This window comes from Pyrus communis, chromosome 14 (assembly GCF_041283825.1).
Source record: "Pyrus communis isolate YQ-2024b chromosome 14, ASM4128382v1, whole genome shotgun sequence".
NCBI classification, from domain to species: Eukaryota; Viridiplantae; Streptophyta; class Magnoliopsida; order Rosales; family Rosaceae; genus Pyrus; species Pyrus communis.
The window spans coordinates 4,548,928-4,569,944 of record NC_142578.1 but is presented as its reverse complement, the minus strand read 5'-3'; the positions used below and the strand labels follow the sequence as shown (position 1 = coordinate 4,569,944).

General features: G+C 38.9%; 2 protein-coding genes and 1 pseudogene across 2 annotated transcripts; 1 reads left to right on the top strand and 2 right to left on the bottom strand.

The window, feature by feature from the left end:
- The first annotated feature begins 543 nt into the window (after positions 1–543).
- Positions 544–1,541, top strand: LOC148691102 (uncharacterized; annotated as a pseudogene).
- A 13,837-nt stretch (positions 1,542–15,378) lies between these two features.
- On the bottom strand, positions 15,379–16,203 carry LOC137714628 (uncharacterized). Its single transcript, XM_068453791.2, has one exon. The coding sequence runs from the start codon at positions 16,201–16,203 to the stop codon at positions 15,379–15,381; it is 825 nt and encodes a 274-aa protein (XP_068309892.2).
- A 406-nt stretch (positions 16,204–16,609) lies between these two features.
- LOC137712356 (disease resistance protein RPM1-like) lies at positions 16,610–18,491 on the bottom strand. The gene has a single exon (XM_088683773.1). The coding sequence runs from the start codon at positions 18,347–18,349 to the stop codon at positions 16,724–16,726; it is 1,626 nt and encodes a 541-aa protein (XP_088539899.1). The 5' UTR covers positions 18,350–18,491; the 3' UTR covers positions 16,610–16,723.
- Between the last annotated feature and the right edge of the window lie 2,526 nt (positions 18,492–21,017).

Here is a 21,017-nt window from a genome sequence, read left to right as displayed (position 1 = left end):
ATAAGGCTTGTTAGCCATTAGGATTCTCTACGCAACATTGGGGGAACGTACCTGAAGAATTTAGCTAAACTTTTACAATTTGGTTTTCAAAACGTTTTCTTTTGTTTTCTTTACTTTGCTAATTTCTTTAACCTTTTTAATTAAATTCGTTTTTAATCAACTTTTTACAATACTTATTTTTAAATAATTAACTAAGAATTTGGTTTTGCATAAATTATTCATTCAATCCCTGCGAAAAACGATCTTACTTGAGCCGTTTATACTACAACTACCTTGTTCTCTTGCAAGTAATTTTTAAGTGTTTTTATCCCTACTTTTGCAAGTGGTAAAACCTCTATCAAGAAATTAGTGTCGTCGCCAGGGATTGTTTTAAATAATTTGTGTTTATCAACTCGTTAATTATTTTTGTATATATCTTTTCATTTACTTGATTTTTTTTTTTTTTTTTTTTTTTGAAAAACTAATAAAAATGATTTGAAAACTTTAAGTTTTAATGATAAAGACAAAATAAAGGGTAAAGTGAATAATACTAGGATTGACCTTTTAATGTAAAAATATGATTTTTCGTTAAAATAAATAATACTGTGAGTTTTTCGTTAAAACTTCTTTTTTTTTTTTTTTTTTTTAAGTTACAATTTGTGCAACAATGGAATTTGTTCCTCCTCCTGGATTCAATATACAACCAGGAAGACTGCCCTTATGGGTCAACTCTGCAGAATGGGGTTTTTATGGATTTAAACCTACAATTTGAGCACTTTGCTGTTTGAAGACCCATAATATTTTACAATGTCCTCAGAAGGAATATTTTCCAGATTAGGTCCAGGAGCATATCAATATGAGAAACAACTCAAAAAGAAATTGGAACAATCCATATTCAGAGTTCTACACCCCGAAGTTTGCAAAAGCATCTTGAACACTATTTTGGGCAGTTTAATGTGTCACAGGAGCTTCCGGTAGAGGACAAGCTCTCTAAATTGTTGGAATTATCTGAATTGTACATTGAAATAACCAATCAAGGATTTCTGATTCAAGCATTAAACTGTGGGACAATCTATGATGATCAAGAGGTTGGTGTAGGAACTGAGGAGCCATCTACCTGTTATTCACGTCCAGGGGAGAGAGCATCACATGTTGATCCTATAATCCCACCAGAACCGAGTCCTACCCATGTTTATGTGCCACCAAAACCTTTCCCACACAGCCTGCAGGAAGACATGAGTGTTAACATGTTAGGGGAGGTTCACACAAATTTAACATCCAATATGTCGCATGATCAGCTCTCAAACACATTGATCGATTTGGATACAGGGCAGATGACTACTGATACAATTTATGTTGCTGAATTGGACGGTCCAGCAGTACAAGCATTCAAATTTAAAGAAAATCTAGGCGAGTCCTACGAGCAAGCTAAGATCTACAAGGGAAGGAAGAAAAAGCTTAGTGGCAGCCCAATTCTTCATCACGAAATTCGGCCAATGCAAAAGTTGTGGGTGTTAAATACTAGATTGAAGTCAGTTCAAGGGAGACAGAAGACTCGCTAGAGGGGACTTTATTTGGTTTCAAAGACTAATTCACACAAAAGGGTGGACAAGAAAGATTCAACCAATGAATTCAAATGCACAGTTCAAGTCAATCCCCACCTACTATTGCTCTATGATGCTGTAAAGGCATGGTTGACTATAAAGGAGCAAGCGACGTGATCACCAACCTCATTCAAATACGTCTAGCTATAGACGTTAACGAAAGTGCTAATTGGCAGGCAACCCAATTTTTCTAAACTCTTTTCTTTTTATTTTCTTCCTTCTAGTCTTTATCACAAAACAAAATCAAAACAAAAAAAAAAAAACAAAACAAAACAAAACAAAAAAAACAAAAGAACAAAAAAAATCAGACAATTGAAAAACACAAAAACAGCAATTGTTTTTAGTTAATCAGTATTTTTATTTTGGGTTTTATTCTAATTAGATTTTTAATGTGTGATCTTTGCAGGTTGCATTCATTCACCCCAGCACATTCATCATCCATTCACCCCAGCACATTCATCATCCATTCTTCTACATTCATGGGATTAGGCAGTGCCGATACGGGAAAAAATAAAAAATTGAGTTGAGATTCAGCAATGCGTACAGTGGGGTTTGCTTGGAAGCTTCTACATTACTTGGATCCACTTACTTCACAGTCTCTCCCATGAACAAGGTTCTACAATCGGCGATCCAAGTGTGCAGAAGGGTCCGCATATCGCAGATCAAATTTCATGCAAAATTTTGCTCAACATTCATCATCAGGAAACATGCACAAACACAAAGGAAAATTACGAGCATGCAGAGATCATATTCATACACGGATAGACAGGCCCAAATCATACAGTTCATTATGTTCAGCAATTTGAAACCAACATACGCATATAGCACATTCACAGATCAAGCTGGTTCGCGCTCGAATGTAAAACAAAAAAGGGGCATACATACACCTTATAATCTCGGATCCGCAGGTCTTTCATATCTCCGCTCCCAATTTTGACCGTTGAATCTATGATTTTCCGTCATTCCTACATTTTTCACGTTCTCTTCATTTACCAAACGAGGTTCCTACCACATGACACAAACATGCAAGAGATTAGTATCGATTTTACTCTGATTCTAAGTCACAAGAAGATATTGAGAAGAAATGGCGTCGGAATGGTACAGGAAATCTGCTGAGAAGATGAACGAAGATAAGAGAACAGGGGCTGGGGAGGAGTCGATATTAAGTTTGGGCGTTGTGGCTCGGATCTGGGAGTTCTAGAGAGAAAGCTTTGGTTTTGACTGCAGCAACCAAGGTTTTTATGCAAGGAAGAGCAATGAAAGAAAATGGGTGGAGGAGCGTTCGGTTCTGGGCTCGAGGTGACAGGTGCAGACATCGGAAGGGAATCCAAAGTTTTTCACAAGCCCGTGCGCGTGTGAGGTGTACGGATGCATTCCGTGTGTCTCCATTTCTTTTGTTTTCTTCTTGGACCTTTGAGTTTGAGGATTGGGTTCAAACCCAAACGTTTTTCAATGGGCCCTTGTGTCATCTTTCCTCTGCCCAACGCTTGTCCTGCACAATGGTTTCAAATTCCAACCCAAGATGCTAAGTCTATCATTTTATTGTTTGTTTTGCTTGTCTTTTGTTTTATTTTCTAATTTCTTTTTCGTTTTTCTATTTCTAGTTATTTAAGGAGATTATTTATTTTTATTTTGTTGCGTTAGTTTATTTTTTTCGTTTTTCTTCTATTTTCCACACCTTGAGGACAGTGTGTAATTTAAGTTTGGTGGTGGGAATTAGAATTTTTTTTATTTTAATTTTTGAAGAACCATGGAGTCTAGGGTTTCTAATCTCGAATCCAAGATCGATGAATTCCAAGCGACGCAGGAAAAATTCAGCGTTTCACAAGAGGAACTTAAGTCAACATAATAATTGATTCTTCATTAGCTTCAATCCCTTATGGTGCACTGCAATGGCTGTTCGATAGAAGAATCTTCCGAAGCGACTCTCGGCGACAATCAATTTCATGACAAAATGAATGCGAATGTCAATCACCAAGATTTGGGGAAAAATTACAACCAGCAGCCAAGACAACCATTCTTGAAGATGGAATTTCCAAGATTCATGGAGGGTGATGATCCATTGGGATGGATTTACAAGGCAGAACACTACTTTGAATTTTTCAACACTAACGATTCGAGGAAAGTGAAACTGGCATCATTCCACATGGAAGGCATAGCATTAATGTTTTTAGTGGGCAATGTGTTTGGAGAATTATCCTTGGTGGGAACAATTCTCGAAAATTTTATGTTAATAATTTGGACCATCGGAATGGGAAGACACAGCTGAAAGCTTAGTGAAACTAAGACAAATTGGAACTTTACGCGACTATGTGATCGAATTCAGGCGATTAGCTAATCGAACGAGAGAAATCAGTCCAACTCTTCTCAAATCTTGCTTTATTGGGGGTTTGAAACCAGAATTCAGACACGATGTTAAGATCTTGAAGCCTAAAGATGTATTGGAAGCTTCAGCCATTGCGCAATAGTTGGATGCCAAATGATCAAACTTAAAGGTGAAATCTTTCTCTAAGAATTCTGCAATTCAATCCACTTTTCTTCACCTTTACAAACGTTGAATTCCAATGCTATGCCTGAGAATAAACCTAGAGTTCCTAGTGTGAGAAGATTAACTCCTGAAGAGGTAGATTTCTATAGGAAAAATGGTTTATGTTTTCACTGCAAGGAGAAATACTTTAAGGGGCATACTTGTGATAAGAAACAGCTGCTTTTGATTGATATCCAAGATTTTGATTCTTGTGTTAGTGAAGATTTGGATAATGAAGAGTTAGAAATCACAACTTGTGCATTATTTGGAATACCTGCACCACCAACCATTAAAACTATGAAGGTCAATGGGTTTATCAAGAATTGTCCTATTACCATTCTTATTGATTCTGGAACTTCCCATCACTTTGTAGATTTTGGTTTGCTCAAAAGGGTGAAGGGACACAGGGCATACTTTTAATGTGAAAATAGCTGATTGGGGTAAGGTTTCGACTCATGGTACATTGACTCAGATTTCAATGAAGATTCAAAACTATACTTGTATCGCAGACTTGTATGCCATTCACTTGGGAGGTTGTGATGTTGTGCTTGGAGTACAGTGGTTGAGAACCTTGGGTCCAATTCTCTAGGACTTCGAAAAACTGTATATGAAGTTCCAAAAAAGGGCAATGATGTGATATCATGTCCCCAAAATTATTATTTATTTTATTTTTGATGTATTACGAAGATTTAATTAAAGTTAGTTCGTTAATTCTCCGATTTTGAGAAAAGCAAAGTGAGGGTTACTTTAGTCATTTTACATTTTCTCGACCTTTTCGGTCAACTCTTGAGTTGTTTAGGTAGAGTTTAATTCTATGAGCACGAAGGCGCAAATGGATCTTAATTCCGAGTTAGAACGGAGAAGTTACGAACCTCGGAAGTAGTGAGACCTTTTAGACATGTGTACTTACTATTAGTAGTAAGTTTCCAAACCTAATCTGCCCAAATTAGCAGGTTTCCATTTCAGGAACCCTGATCCAAAGCCCAGAAACCCATCCAAATTGACCCCCACGACCTCCCATTTTTCGACGCCGATTTCGACCAACTCCGGTGGTATTTTTCGACGCCACCATCACCATCTTGAAATTCTCACTCCTCTCTACAAAATCCAACTAAGAACCACCTTGATTAACCACCGAATGTGGCCGTGCAAGGCCAAAAAAACCTACGAAAATCAACAGTGCTCCAGCCAGCCTTTTCATTTTTCTGGCAAATCGGCAAAGTGATGGCCTACTCCATCACTTGAAACTTGTAGCCCATCATCCCAAGAGTAAATCCCAACCATCCTTGACCCTGTTGGACCACCGTAGGCGACAAATCAACGCCGGGAAGCTTTAGGCACACTCCAGCTTTATTGGCAAAATTGACCCTCTTTCGTCCACTTTTGGACTTCATGGCAGGTATAAAAGTTGTTCCTCTTGTTGAGTTCTATCTTCCTGTAAATTTTGGTAGAATTTGGAGTTAGTCAAAAAAGTGGGTTTCTGGTCGCCAGAAACCACCACTCGCGGTGGCACGTGGGAATAATCAAAATTTATGGATTTTGGACAGCGAGACGTTCTCAATGTCCTGAGCCCATATCCAAAGTCCGTTCATTGAAATTTGATACAATGGTTCGATTATTCAATTTTTCGGATAATTGTACCACCGTACGATTTTCGTAATTGACGACAATCTAACCGTTGGATCGTCATGCCATTATGTGAGCACCATAGTTATTAGTTTTTGGACCTTTGAGAACCTACAGATCAGAAATCCTATGTGCGGATCTTGCAAATTGAATAACCTAGGTTTGTTAACCTTTAGTCGACCTACCTTATCAACGGTTAATGCTCTAGTCAACGTTCTCTATTCTAGAGTGTCGTTTATTTTTAGAATGTTATTGAGGCTTGATGGAGCTTAGTTGACTCATCTTGATGACGTGTGTCTCAACTTACGTGCAAGTGGCACTTGCCTCATTTTACGTGTCGGTTTTGTTAAGTTTCCTAAGTGGGATTTGTGTGTTGTATTAGGTCCCTTGAGGTGAAGTTAGTGAATCTAGAAGTGCAAATAACCCAGGTGAGTGACACTAATATTATGTGATATGGTTATTACCCATGAAATTCCTTATTATATACTATGTGGATATGACATGGATTTCCAAATGATTATATAGAATTGTGTGCTACTATGCTATGTTTGCTTGATGGTGCTATTGGAAATGTATGTATATGTTATGCTTGAAATGATTGTGAGGGCTAATAGAGGACCACCAACCCAGTCCATGGGGTAATGTGGGATAAAATCAGAATCTGCCCCATGTAGCAATGGTACATGGATGGTCCTGCTTGGTTAATCAGTAATGGGGGACCATACTTTAGGATGATGCTTGGTTAATCTGCGATGGGTGATCCTTGTTACTTAAGTATGGCCATACATACATATTTAGGGTTGATCATGCTTGGTTAATCCATGATGGGTGATCACTACCTATAGTATTCGTAGGAGTGACTCTGTTTTCCTAATGTAGGCTTTGGCCGAACTAGGTCTCTCTATAGCCCTTGTGTGGCTCAATCTAGAAAGTGATGATTGAATGAAATAATTTACATGATGGTTTTGCCTAAAAGATAACGGATTCAAATGTGACTCATTCCTACTCGTAATGAAGAGATGCAAGGAGGAAAAGATACCAATCTCATTCCTACACGTGATTGTATTATTGATGTTGTGTCATTCCTACATAACTTCGGGTTATGTGATGATTAAGAATGTTATTGGAAGACGTGTGGTGAGATTGAGAATTGAATAACCATTCTTATACGTAATAATGAGGCGTATAGTGGTTATATTATGAAATATGCGGCAATTGGACCCTTGTGAATATTCGGAAAATGATGAAAGGCAAGTGGTGAGTCACAATTCGAAGAGAATGATGGAATGATATTGACGGTGATGATATTGGCAGTGGATACGATATACAGAAGAAATATCCTGTGTGGACATAGCACTACTTTGACATTTAATCATTTGTTTTTATTTATATTTACATATGTTGTATTATTGTCACTCACATGAGCTTCGTGGCTTATCCGGGTTTTGATTTACCCGGTGCGCCATTCCCACGGCGTAGGGTTATTTTGCAGAGTAATAGGTGTAGCGATTAGAGAAGAGATTTCACGTGGTGTAGCTATGAGGGCAGTGCACTTGAGAGTAGGTATTTCCATCCTTTGTTGTAAGTTATTCTGATGATGTTCTGATGTATATTATATGTATGAGTCTTAGCGACTCTATGTATTTTATAGTGTACCATTACAGTCCTTCTGTCGCGCGTCGATTCCAAGCGTTTCTCGGGATCAGGGCGTGACAAGAGACTTATTGCATTGCTAGTCCAGAGGCACCATCCAAGCAACTGGAAAATATATCAGCCTTGCAAATGAGTAAACTGTTGCAGCAAGAAACCACTATAAGAGCAGTTTTATTTCATATTGCAGCAGAAAAAGTCAATACCCAACAAATGAATCCTACAATGGTGACTGTTAACTCGGATAATTTGTACATGGATCAACTTCAGCAATTACATCAAATTTTGAAGGAATATGAAGCTATCTTTGCCACTCTAAGTAGTTCACCCCTTCACAGAATTCAAGATCACAGGATCCCATTAATTGAAGGTAGTAAGCCACTTAATAGTAGGCCCTATGGATATGGTCCAGTGTAGAAAAGTGAGATAGAGAAATGGGTTAAGGAGTTGCTACAAGCTAGGTTTATTAGAGTAAGCAATAGCCCCTATTCTTTTCTAGTTATATTCTTACGGAAGAAAGAAGGAACATGGCGCATGTGCATGGATTATAGAGGCCTCAATGACATCACTATTAAAGACAAATTTCCAATTCCTCTTATGGATGAATTATTAGATGAATTGTTTGGTGCACATTTTTTTTCCAAATTAGATATGAGAGCTGGTTATCATCAAATCCGAATGCACCCTAATGATGTTGAAAAAACAGCTTTTCGAACACAGGACGGGCACTATGAATTCTTGGTGATGCCATTTGGCTTAACCAATGCCCTGGCCACATTTCAGTGCTTTATGAATGAGCTTTTTAGACCATATCTCAGGAAGTTCATCCTAGTTTTCTTTGATGACATTTTGCTATATAGTTCTTCTTAGTCTCTCCATTTGTCTCATTTGAAAACAGTATTTGATACATTGAAGAAGCTTATATGTCAAACAATCAAAGTGTGTATTTGGCAAGTCTCAGGTAGAATATTTGGGACATATTGTTTCCAAGGAAGGTGTTGCTGCAGATCCTAGCAAATTAGAAGCCATTGCTAAGTGGCTTATTCCAACATCTGTTAAAGCTTTGAGATGGTTCCTTGGGTTAACTGGTTACTACATGAAGTTTATTCCTGATTTTGGTAAGATCACTGAGCCTTTGACTGCATTAACCAAGAAAGACAACTTTTTTTTGGACCCAAGATGCTATTGATGCCTTTCACACTTTGAAACAAGCCATGCTCACTCCTCAAGTGCTTGCATTACCAAATTTCACTAAGCCTTTCATTATTGAAAATGATGCATCTAGTACAGGTATTGGTGTAGTGCTGCAATAAAGAAGGGAGACCAGTTGCTTTTACTAGCAAGGCTTTGTGCCCAAGAAATCAATCATTGTATGCCTATGAAAAAGAAATGCTTGCCATTATCCATGCTATTCACAAATGGCAATCATATTTAGTAGGGAATCATTTTATCATACAAACAGACCACCATAGTTTGAAGTACTTCCTTCAAGGCAGAGCACATACACTGTTTCAGCAGAAGTAGGTAACTAAGCTATTAGGATTTAATTATGAAATCCAGTTCAAACAGGGAAAGGACAACCAAGCTACTGATGCTCTATTTAGGTCTCTTCTCAACACTAGTTCTTCATCTCTACAATTGTTGGAAGAAGTTCAGTTGAATGCAATTTTATATCCATACTCTGCATGGATAAATGATCTTCGCAAGCATAATGAGGTGGATCCTTGGGTGATTACTAAAAGGCAATTGATTTGTTCAATGGACAATGATGCAGTTCCTACTGCAAATTATAAATTTCAATTTGATAATGGTTTTTTGAAGTATAAAGGCAGAATTGTGCTAAGTCCCATTAGCTTCTTAAAAGGAAATAATCTTCAATGTGCATCACTCAAGCCCAACTGCAGGCCATGAAGGGTTTTTAAAGACATATAAAAGGATCACTAGGTCATTTTATTGGGAGGGAATGAAGAAGGATATCAAGGAGAGAGTTGCAACTTGCTCAGTTTGCCAAAGGAACAAATATGAGACATTATCGCCTTCAGGTTTATTACAACCCTTACCAATTCCATCTAAGGCATGGGCAGATATCTCCAATGTTCTAAAAAATAGGCTAGGCGTCGGGCTGCCGCCGCAATTATTCCAAAAGCGTTCAACAAATCGGCAATGGTATTAGGCGGCCGACTGGGCAGGTTAGGCGGCCTCGACGGCCAACTAGGCGGTTTTGTTAAAAAAATGTATATACATATCGTTGTTTCACAACATCACCTAAAAGAGCAGGCGTTCACATAATATTGAAGAAAGAAAGTGAGAGAGCAAGAGGTAAGAGAGAGCGATGTTGAATTAGAATAACAGATCTGCAATTGCAGGGATAAACAAGAAATTGACCTGGACAGTTAGGATTTCTTTGATCAAGCATGCAATTTTCTTCGATGCGCTTGAGGTTTTGGGAAATTTTACAAATGAAAAAGAAGGTGGGTGGAGCAGGGAAATTTTACAAAGGAAGAAGAAGATGGGCAGAGCAATCGAAAACAAGGAAGAGGAAACGGAAAAGATAAGGGCTTTCACATTTTCCAAGGCCTCAATAACCCGTCCCCTCTCTTTGACCGGTGTCCACTACTTTCCACTATTAATTATCCACCTTTAGTCTCCAATTAATTACTCACTACCAACTTATAATTATAATAAAATAAAATAAAAATAGTTACCCTCTCCATTAGTAAATATGTTGTATATGGGTAATGTTAATTTTGTTAGAGAGACTAAATCTTATCTATGGATTTCATACAAGTATAATTTTTTGTAAGTATTAATATGCACTTATTTACAAGATATACAAGAAAATTACCTAAATCTGCCTAGGCCGCTTAGGCACTCGCCTAGATCCTGCCTAGCTGCCTAGGCGCTAGACGTCAGCCGCCGCCCGACTAGTGCCTAGCATTTTTAGAACCTTGGACATCTCTATGGACTTTATTGTTGGATTGCCTGCTTACAAGGGAAAGTCAATAATATGGGTAGTTGTTGACAGGTTTTGCAAAATATGCTCATTTTGTGGCATTATCACATCCATACTTTGCATCAATTGTGGCTCAATACGTCATTGATCACATCTTTAAACTGCATGGTATGCCACGATCGATAATTAGTGACAGGGATCCAGTTTTCCTGAGCAAATTCTGGAAGGAATTTTTTCAACATCAAGGCTCTGCATTATGTTTCAATTCAGGCTATCATCCTCAAACAGATGGCCAAACTGAAGTCCTTAATTGATGTCTCGAGACCTACCTCAGGTGTTTCTGTAGCTTACAACCTAAGAAATGGGCATTATGGCTTCCTTGGGCTGAGTATAGCTATAATACAAGCTTTCATACTTCCACTAAGATTTATGAGATATTATATGGTCAAGCCCCACCAGCCATTATTGCATATGAGAGTGGTACTACTAAGGTGGACTCTTTGGATCAAGCTCTAAGAGAAAGAAATAGAATTTTATCCTTGTTGAAATCTAATCTGGAAGCTGTTCAATGTAGGATGAAGGTCCAAGCTGACAAACATAGAACCGAGAGGGAATTTGTAGTAGGTGATTGGGTTTATTTGAGGTTGATTTCGTACCAACCCAAATCCTTGGCTTCACATTCCTTCCATAAACTACAACCCAGGTTCTACGGTCCTTTTCAAATCATCTCTAAGCTTGGAGCTGTAGTTTATAAGCTCCAACTTCCACCAAACACTAAACTGCATCCTGTGTTCCATGTTTCTTGCTTGAAAAAGCATTTGGGACCACAAACTCAGACCCCAGTGCCCTTGCCAGTCATTACAGATGCAGGAATTTTGCAAGATGCACCAGTTGCAATCTTGGATGGAAGACTAAACAAGAAGGGCAATACAGCAGCTACAGAAGTCCTAGTCCAATGGCAGAACCACTCCAAAGATGATGCTACATGGGAACCTTACCATGAATTGGAGCTTAAATTTCCAGAAATTGTGAATCTTTGATGAGTTGTGTTGATTGTGATGGTTACTGGTTTTACTGGTTTCCCTTGTTGATTTTACTGGAATCTTGTTCAATTGTAAATTTTTGCAAGAATAGTTTTAAGGGGAGGTATTGTTACATGTGTATAAGGTTGTTAGTAGTTAGTTGCTTGTTAGTAGAATAAATAACAGATTTGTAGAGGATGGAAAGTTAATGAAAAAGTTGTTGTATTTCTATTGTTACTCTCTGTGCAATTAGGAAGAAGTGGAGAAGGGTTTTATTGAAATTTTGATGTATATTTGCTTGATGTAAACAATTACAAGATGAAACATATATATAGGGAAGAAAAAGAACATAAGCCTAATTTTGCCTAACTTACCTAACTTGCTTGACTAACCTAACTTGCCTAACTTTGAACAAGAAAATTGACTAGCCTACCATTATTCCAACATGTTTATTTCAAGCATTTTAACACTCCCCCTCAAGTTGGAGTGTGAATGTCGATGACACCCAACTTGCTAATTAAGACCTCAAATTGTGCCGAGCTTAGTGGTTTGGTGAACAAGTCTGCAGGTTGATTCGAGGTCCGTATGTAAGCTGTTTGCACCATTCCCATTTGAATCTTCTCACGTATTAAGTGACAGTTTATCTCTATATGCTTCGTTCGTTCATGAAACACTGGGTTCGAAGCAATGTGCATGGCATCTTGATTATCACAAAACATTGTGACTGGTTGTGCATGATTTACTTGCAAGTCCTTCAAAATGTTTCTTAGCCATATAACTTCATAACAAGTAGTAGTCATAGAACGGTATTCTGCCTCTGCACTGGAACGAGATATTGTGTTTTGTTTCTTCGTTTTCCAAGATATCGGTGTTTGTCCAAGGAAGATACAATAACCGGTTATTGACCTTCTAGTGTCTTTACATCGAGCCCAATCAGCATCACAAAAGGCTTGTAGTTGTAGTGAACCTGTAGAAGGCAAAAGAATTCCCTGTCCAGGAGATTGTTTGATGTACCTGAGAACCTTATGCACCGCTTCAAGGTGTGGTTGTCGTGGCTTGTCCATGAATTGGCTCAACATATTAACCACATAAGTCAGGTCAGGTCGCGTGATGGTTAAGTAAATCAGCCTCACTACGAGTCGCCTGTATGAAGAATGATCATGTAGGAGCGTCCCATCAGTTTGTGTAAGGGACAGGTTTGGTTCCATTGGTAATCGTGAGGGCTTCGCACCAAGGAACCCAGCATCTTCTAGTATTTCCAACGCATATTTGCGTTGGCACAAGGCAATCCCTTGTTTAGATCTTGCAACTTCTATCCCCAAAAAGTATTTGAGTTTTCCCAAATCCTTTAGTTTAAAATGTTGGGAAAGGAAGAGTTTAGTCTCTTCAATTTCTCTCAAATTGTTACCTGCAAGTATCACGTCATCAACATACACAAGTAATGCCATGAAACTGCCTTGACGGTTTCGGACGAACAATGAGTAATCTGACCATGATTGATGAAAGCCAGCAGTCATGAGAGCAATAGACAGCTTGATAAACCATTGTCTCGAGGCCTGTTTTAAACCATAAATGGATTTGTGTAATTTGCATACTCGTGTCTCCCCCTTTCGTCCGAACCCAGGAGGCAGGGACATATAAACCTCCTCGTATAAGTCACCATGCAAGAATGCGTTGTTCACATCAAGTTGATGAAGATGCCAGCCTCGTATGGAGGCAATACTCAGGAGGACGCGGACGGTGGTGAGCTTGGCAACTGGAGCAAAAGTTTCCCGATAATCAAGCCCCTCAATTTGACTGTAGCCTTTAGCAACGAGACGAGCTTTGTAGCGTTCAACACTGCCGTCAGGTTTAAGCTTCACCTTATAGATCCATTTGCAACCGATGGGATGTTTGTGAGGTGGTAAGGGTACAAGAGTCCAAGTGCGATTGTCATGAAGGGCAACAATCTCTTTTTGCATGGCGTCACGCCATTTTGGATCCTGAATAGCCTGCGAAAAACTGGTGGGTTCTTTGATAATGGTGAGGGTGGCGAGAAAGGTTTTGTGAGTGGGGGATACATGGTCATAAGATAAATAATGAGATATGGGGTGAGATGTACCTGATGACTGGACCATGCTTGTGGAAGATGTGGGAGCAACACGGGAAGGGAGGGCCACCTCAACATGAAAGTCCTGCAAAAATGTGGAAGTTTTGGTTGGTCGAGTGCTACGACGAAGTGGAGGTGGTTGGTCTGGTGATGGAGTGGTTGGAGGTGGTGAAGAATGTAGAGTATGTGTAGGGTATGTGGAGGTGGGGAAGAGTGGTGAAGGTGTTGATAAGGTATCTGGTGGTGGAGTTGTAGTAGGTAAAGGAGATGAGGGTGGTGTGATGTCGGTAAGTGTGGGAGAGGTGGTGTTTATGTCTTCGGGTGCAAGGCTTGAGTGCGACTCAATGGGAGAGGTCAAGTCAAATGTGATGGATGAGGGTGTAATGTTTGATGGAGACGGGGCAGCGGAAGTGGTATGATTTTGGAATGGAAAATGATTTTCAAAAAAAAACAACATCCCTAGAAACAAAAGTCTTATTGTGTTTTATATCAAACAATTTATAACCCTTTTGACCATAAGGATACCCAAGAAAAATGCATTGGATTGCACGGGGGTCGAATTTAGAGGGCCTTTGGGCGTGTGTAGAAGCAAAACATAAACTACCAAAAACCTTTAAATGTGAATAGTTAGGTGCTTTGTGAAACAGTTTTTCGTAAGGTGTTTTACCTTGGAGAAGTGGAGTGGGTGTTCTATTGATGAGGTAAGCTGAGGTTAAGATTGCATCCCCCCAAAAACGTTTTGGCAAACAAGCTTGAAAGAGCAAAGCCCGAGCAACATTGAGCAAATGTCGGTGTTTACGTTCGGCAACACCATTTTGTTGTGGTGTGTTGACACAACTAGATTGATGTATGATGCCTTTGAGAGCATAAAATTGCTCAAGCTTAAACTCAGGGCCATTGTCACTTCGTATGATTTGAACTCTGGTATTGAATTGAGTCTCAATCATTTGAATGAATCCCACTAAAATGTCTTTTGTGTCAGATTTATGTTTCATCAAATAAACCCAAGTGCTTCTAGTGTAGTCATCTACGATGGTAAGGAAATACTTGGCACCTGAAATAGAAGCAACTTGATAACCACCCCAAATATCAATATGCAATAATTCAAAACATGATTTGGTAGAAATAGAGCTCAAAGGAAAGGGTGATCTTGTTTGTTTGGCCAATGGGCAAATTAAACATTTTTCCAAATCACAAGCCTTATTGTTAAATAAAGGTAATAACGAAGTGGCTTTATGAGATGGGTGTCCTAGGCGTTGGTGCCAAAGCTTTGGTGAGACGGTTTGAATATTGTTGCATGTTCCTTTCTTTGATGGGTCGAGGTAGTAAAGTCCATCCCTTTCAGTTCCTGTCCCAATCATCTTCCCCGAGTGAAGGTCCTGAATGACACAAAATTGGGTGAAGAAAATGGTGACATATAAGGAATCATAGGCTAGTTTACTGATAGATATTAAATTCAACCTAAAGAACGGCACACATAGGACATTTTCAAGGATAAGATTATGAGAGAAAACAACTTGTCCAATGTGAGTGACTTTGGCAACGGAACCATCTGGCAGTTCAACTGTATGATTTTCAACAGCTCGTGAGTGTGTAAGGAGACTAGGACTGCAAACTATGTGATCCGTGGCACCACTGTCCAGGATCCAAATACTTCTGGTTCCTTTACATGGAAAAGAGAAGGCTTTACCTGAAAGTTCTTCATGACTAGGAGGATTACTGACTTGATTGGCAAATGATGATTTGTTCTTGTTCAACATCTGAAGGATTTGCTTGCAGTCCTCCTGAGAGAACGGGAAATTAGGCACTGTCTCTTGCTTGTTACTTTGTGAAACTTGATTGCCCTTTGAAGAAAAGAGACGATTGGATTCGGTCTCTGTGGCTGCTTTCCGTTTTCGACAGAAATCGAAGGTGTGGCCTTTCCATCCTCAAAAAGTGCACTTGAGATGTGCACGACAATTTTTGGTGATGTGATTGGTTTTATTGCACTTTCCACATCGCATCTCCTTATCTTCAGGTGTAGGTTCTCGCGACAGATTCTTCACTGCAAAGACAGCAGTTTCTAGTTGTGTGCTTTTTCCATTGGAAACCTCTGCCTGGCGTTCATGTCGAATGACCAATGCATATGCCTTGTTCACCGTAGGCAGTGGTTCGAGAAGAAGAGTATTGCTTCGAACCGTAGTATACGATTCGTTCAGTCCCATAAGAAACTTCATGGTTTTCTGAGTTTCAACATATGAGTTCATCTCATTCTTTGTTCCACAACTGCATGCTGGAATGGAACACAAAGTATCACGTTCATCCCATAAACTTTTAAGTTTAGTGAAGTAAGAACTTACACTCATATTGCTTTGGACGCAATCATGAATCTCGTTCTCAACATGGAACAGCTGAACTATATTCACATGTGAGAACCTCTCCTGCAGATCGGTCCACATTTGTCGAGCATCCTTGTAGTTGATGACACTCCCTGAAATCTCCTTTAACATGGAGCCTAGTAGCCATGTCTTGACCAAGTTGTTGCAGCGATTCCATTGCTGCAGCTCCTCAAAATTATCCTCACTTGGTTTGTTGATCGTCCCATCAACAAAACCAAGTTTGTTCTTGACCGTTAAGGGCATACTCATTGATTGAACCCATGTGTTGTAGTTGTCTTCCACCAATGGTTGTGGTACGAGGATTGCACCAGGTTGATCCGAGTGGTGGAGATAGAGCGGGTGGTTGGGACTTTCCCATTTTGAATGAGAGGCCATGCCTAGAATGGTTGACCTCGTGGAAGATTGCACCAGCAATAATCTCAAGAAATCTTTTCTGATGTGGAAGATCAGTCAAAACTGCAACCACAGAGCATACTCGAAATTTCAAGAGACTTTACAACCAATGCTTTACCAAGAACGATCCCTGACCGACTTGGCTCTGATACCATATTGAAATTTTGATGTATATTTGCTTGATGTAAACAATTACAAGATGAAACATATATATAGGGAAGAAAAAGAACATAAGCCTAATTTTGCCTAACTTACCTAACTTGCTTGACTAACCTAACTTGCCTAACTTTGAACAAGAAAATTGACTAGCCTACCATTATTCCAACATGTTTATTTCAAGCATTTTAACAGGTTTAACAATCATAAAACTTAGAAAGGGTTCAAGGCATTCATCAAGTAGTCGTTGCATATAATAGAAAACATAAACTCCTTTCATAGCTTGATAAACAGCGAAATGTGTGCAGAAACACAGTTTATTCGAATCCTTGTAACTTTATTTCTTTCACTCACATTGGCTCCCCTCTGTCTTGGCTTGAGCATATTCTTTCACCATCGAGTTAGTCATAATTGTTACCTCTTGAATGTGCCTAATTTTGTAGTTTTCCTCTCCGCCATCAGGTTTCAGCCGTTCTGCAAGATCATCCGGCAAAGGCAACAAATCCAACAGCTCAAGGTTGGTGAGAAACTGCAGACCTTCAGGAAGCATCCGCAGACGCAAACAATTGCGCACATGGAGATATTTTAAGCTCAGTAGTGCTCCCTTTTCAATTTCTATCCACTCCTCAAGAACACGCGAAGCAATGGTTAGAACCTGTAGCTTTGGAAACCCACCAATGCAACAGAATTCTTTCCCTATTTTCTTAGCATCATAAGCATTCCAAAGGCTAAGATTTTCCAAGTTGGGTAGCAGTTGAAGCACCAATAATGAGTCCTCAGATATATGAGAGTTTCCTAATCTTAGATTTGTAAGCCTTTCCAAGGAACCGAACCAAGTAGGTAGCTTTCCTCCAACGCCTTCCAGGCGAAGCTTTTGGAGAAATGGTGGGGGAGAGAATGAATCCGGGAGGATAAGATTTCCCCCGCAGAAGGTCATAAGATTTCCCCAGCTGAAGGTGTCTTTTCCTTCTAGAGACAAGGAAAGGAGGTCTGACATCTTCGTTATAGAGGCAAGTAGCTCACTGATATTCTCTTCAGCAACATCCATCACTCCAAGTTTTCTGAGCCGTATTAGATTACCTAGTTCTTCTGCAATTCCACCACCAGCATGTATACCTGTAAGGGTCAGAAGATCATTCAAGCTTCCTATTCCGGCAGGTAGCTTCATCCCATGAACATCTTGGGACATGCTCTTGAGCATTTTGAGGTGCCTCAGCCTAACAAGACTGAGTACATCATTTGGCAAGGCGGTTAAATGTCTAGACCATCTGATATCAAAAGTTTGTAGAGCTTTTAATCTACCTAGCCCCTCTGGAAGCTCTTCTATATCAGTGTGGTTCAAGCCAAGATACAGGAGGTTTATCATGTCTCCCACTTCATCTGGTAACGTTTTGATTTTGGTACGCTCCAGATCCAGCACTCTTAAAGAGTTTGCACCATTATACTGTAACCAGTTACCTTCATGTTGAGAAAGATTTTGCCCAAGAAGGAACAAAGAAGAAACTTGATGATTGTTCAAGTGGGATATGAGTTGTGTGATGTCTGAACAAATGAAAACCCGAAAGACTTTAAATTTACCTTCCTCCATTTGACAAACACAGAATTCTCGTACAGGGGAGGAGACCTGAAATCTTGTCCCTCTTGAGTCAGAGTGATGCTCCTTGAGTTGAAGCATTCCTAGACTGATCAATTCATATAAATTTTCTTCTGCCACATCCTCCATAATCCGCCCTGCTTTTTCTTGTACCAGTCCTTGGGCCACAAGTAACCGAATAAGTTTTCCTTTTGGAATCCCATGGTAGTCAGGGAGGATGGAGCAATACATTAAGCACTGCTGAAGATAATCCGGTAAGGTTCCATAGCAAGTTTCCAATGGAAGAGATGAAGAAGAACAAGATATCGCAACTTCTTCACTCTCTTCGGAGTTTCTATTTTCCTCCATCTCTCCTTCAGTGGTGTTTGAACTAGCCATTGAGTTCTACAAACTGTGTTTGCATATTCAGAAGAGAAAGATAGCAATATATAGGTGACAGATGCAAAGCATCCTAATTTCTTACTAATATCTCAGAAAGCTTCGAGGAGAGCAAACAAGGTGAGGGACAAAGCATATACGGATACCACAAGGCATATGCAGCATGACGGATACCACAAAGCATAGACAGCGTTTCAAACCAACTAGTTTGAAGAAACTTTCAGCCATGTTACTTGATGTGACTTTGAGATAGTAACAGATGCAAATTTGTGATGGTTGAGCTTTGTAAAATTAGGTTTAAATATAAAGTGTATGAATAATATAAAATTAAACATGATTATAATGAATTTGGGACAAGGATGGAGAGGATAATGATAGTATGTACTGCCAAAAATGCTCTTGCTATTTATTTATTTTTTATTAATTACTCTTGTTTTTTTATAGTATTATTAACTACTCTTGTTACTTTGTGCTTGGTTCATATGGAAATATAATGTGAACACCATTTTCTTCACATTAGACCATTTTCAAACTAGAATTGATGACTCACATCCATAAATTACATTTGGTTTGACTGGAAACAGTGAGGGCCCGTTCGGTTCAATGTGTAGAAGTTTGGGAATGGTTATGAAATTGCATACCCATGTTTGATGAATTAATATGGTCGTGAATTTTTAGAGCAGACAAGGGAGCGGCGACGGAGTAGTTTTAAAATGACATTGCAATGACATGAGGGCGATATGCCATATGTTATTGGAAAGAAAAAAAAATTTCTAATATCCCTCCACTTGTATAATAACATATGACGTATGTGCCTATGTTTCGACTAAATTGAAAAACCTCTCGACCACAACCATGACAGTTAATTACCTTCCCAAATCACCACCTCCGCCACCGTTCAAGCATACTGCTACTCCCCTTGAGTAATGTCACATGGACCATTATATTAATGGCAAAATATATGTATTTACTCTGTAACTGAGTGCCAATTCCATTTGGCTTTGCAGTCGTACAAGGCTACTATTATATAGCCCATTTACCTCTGCAATTTTCACATGGAACTAAAAAGTCCGTATCAAGTTTCCTGAGCAAACTTTCTATATTTAGAAAGAAATAAAAAATACTCTTATAAAATCTGTAAAATGAGTTTTTTTTAAGCTCCAATAATAGTGGCTAAGCCCATTTCCTTCTCATTTAGTATAAATAATATCGTTTGTTTAAAAAAACAAAATAGCATCCTAAATTTTATTCTAATAATGCCTCCGCCAAATTGCCTTTATCCTCAAAGATATGACCGTCGGGGGGACAGCTTCATACCTTGCCTTGTGTTGTTCCTCAGATTTTTGAAGAGAATATTCTAAAGATTGCAACTGAGCAATCATCTGCTGGAGACCCCGAAAGTCGCTAGGCAGGGCGAACTCCCATTTTTTTGACAAAAACATCGGAACCCTTTTGTCAAATTTATGTTCCAAGGTTACCAATCTTTATCAAGAACCAAGCAAAAGCGAAATGTTCTTCCTGTCCATTTGCTTTACTAGAATCATTAGATTTTATGTCGTTATGGTGACTTCATTCTGCTTGTAAGTTAACCGAGGAAAAGTTCCCGCCGAAGCATCTAACTTTGGAATTCCTTGATTTGAAGCATTCCCTGGCTGATCAATTCATATAAATTTTCTTCTGCCACATCCTCCATAAACCGCCCTAATTTTTCTTGTACCAGTCCTTGGGCCACAAGTAATCGAATAAGTTTGCCTTTCGGAATCCCATAGTGGACGGAGAGGATGGAGCAATACATTATGCAGTGTTGAAGAAATCTGGTAAGCCTCCGTAACATGTTTGCAATGGAAGAGAGGAAGAAGCAGACGCGTGTCTCAACTTCTTCGCAGTTACAGTTTTTTTTTTTTCAGTTTCTCATTCAGTGGTATTTGAAGTAGCCATAGAGCTCTGCAAATTGTATTTGCATATACAGAAGACAAAGATAGCAATATATATAGGTGATAGATGCAAAGCGTGCTAATTTCTTACTAATTTCTCAGAAAGCTTCAAGGAGAGCAAACAAGTTGACGGATACTACAGAGCATATACATCGATCCAAACTGTTTTGATGAAACTTTCGGAGATGCCATGATGTAACGGATGCAAATTTGTGATGGTTGAGCTTTGTAAACTTAGATTTAATATAAAATTTTCTATACAATATAAGTTAAAACATGATTAATTAATTTGGGACAAGGATGGAGTAGGACAACAAGGAGCCCGTTCGTTCAATGTTTAGAAGTATGAGAATAGTAATCAAATTGAATACCCATGCATGTTTGGTAAGCACATTCTTAAAAATATGCTACATTTTTTGTTTTTTTTTAACAAAAAACGATAGCAATTTTTCATTACTAAATCATAACAGTTACAGGGGTTGCTATATGAGTCCAATCTCTAGTAACCAAATATTTTATCTAAAGGTAATTTGCACAAACAAACAATAATAATAATTCTCTAATTAGCTACTACAAGCACACACACTATCACAAGAATCTGCTACATCAGTACGAACTTCCCACATAGGAAGGAATTTCATACCCTTGGCTCCCCTTTGAGAAATTAGTATTCCCCTCCAAAGGATACCACTTAATGCATTGCCTGTTGACTAATTTACAATTTTTTGTAATTA

Excerpts from the sequence above, each read along its gene's own strand:
- LOC137712356 (XM_088683773.1), bottom strand. The coding sequence starts at position 18,349 with ATGGCTAGTTCAAACACCACTGAAGGAGAGATGGAGGAAAATAGAAAC.
- LOC137714628 (XM_068453791.2), bottom strand. The coding sequence starts at position 16,203 with ATGGCCTCTCATTCAAAATGGGAAAGTCCCAACCACCCGCTCTATCTC.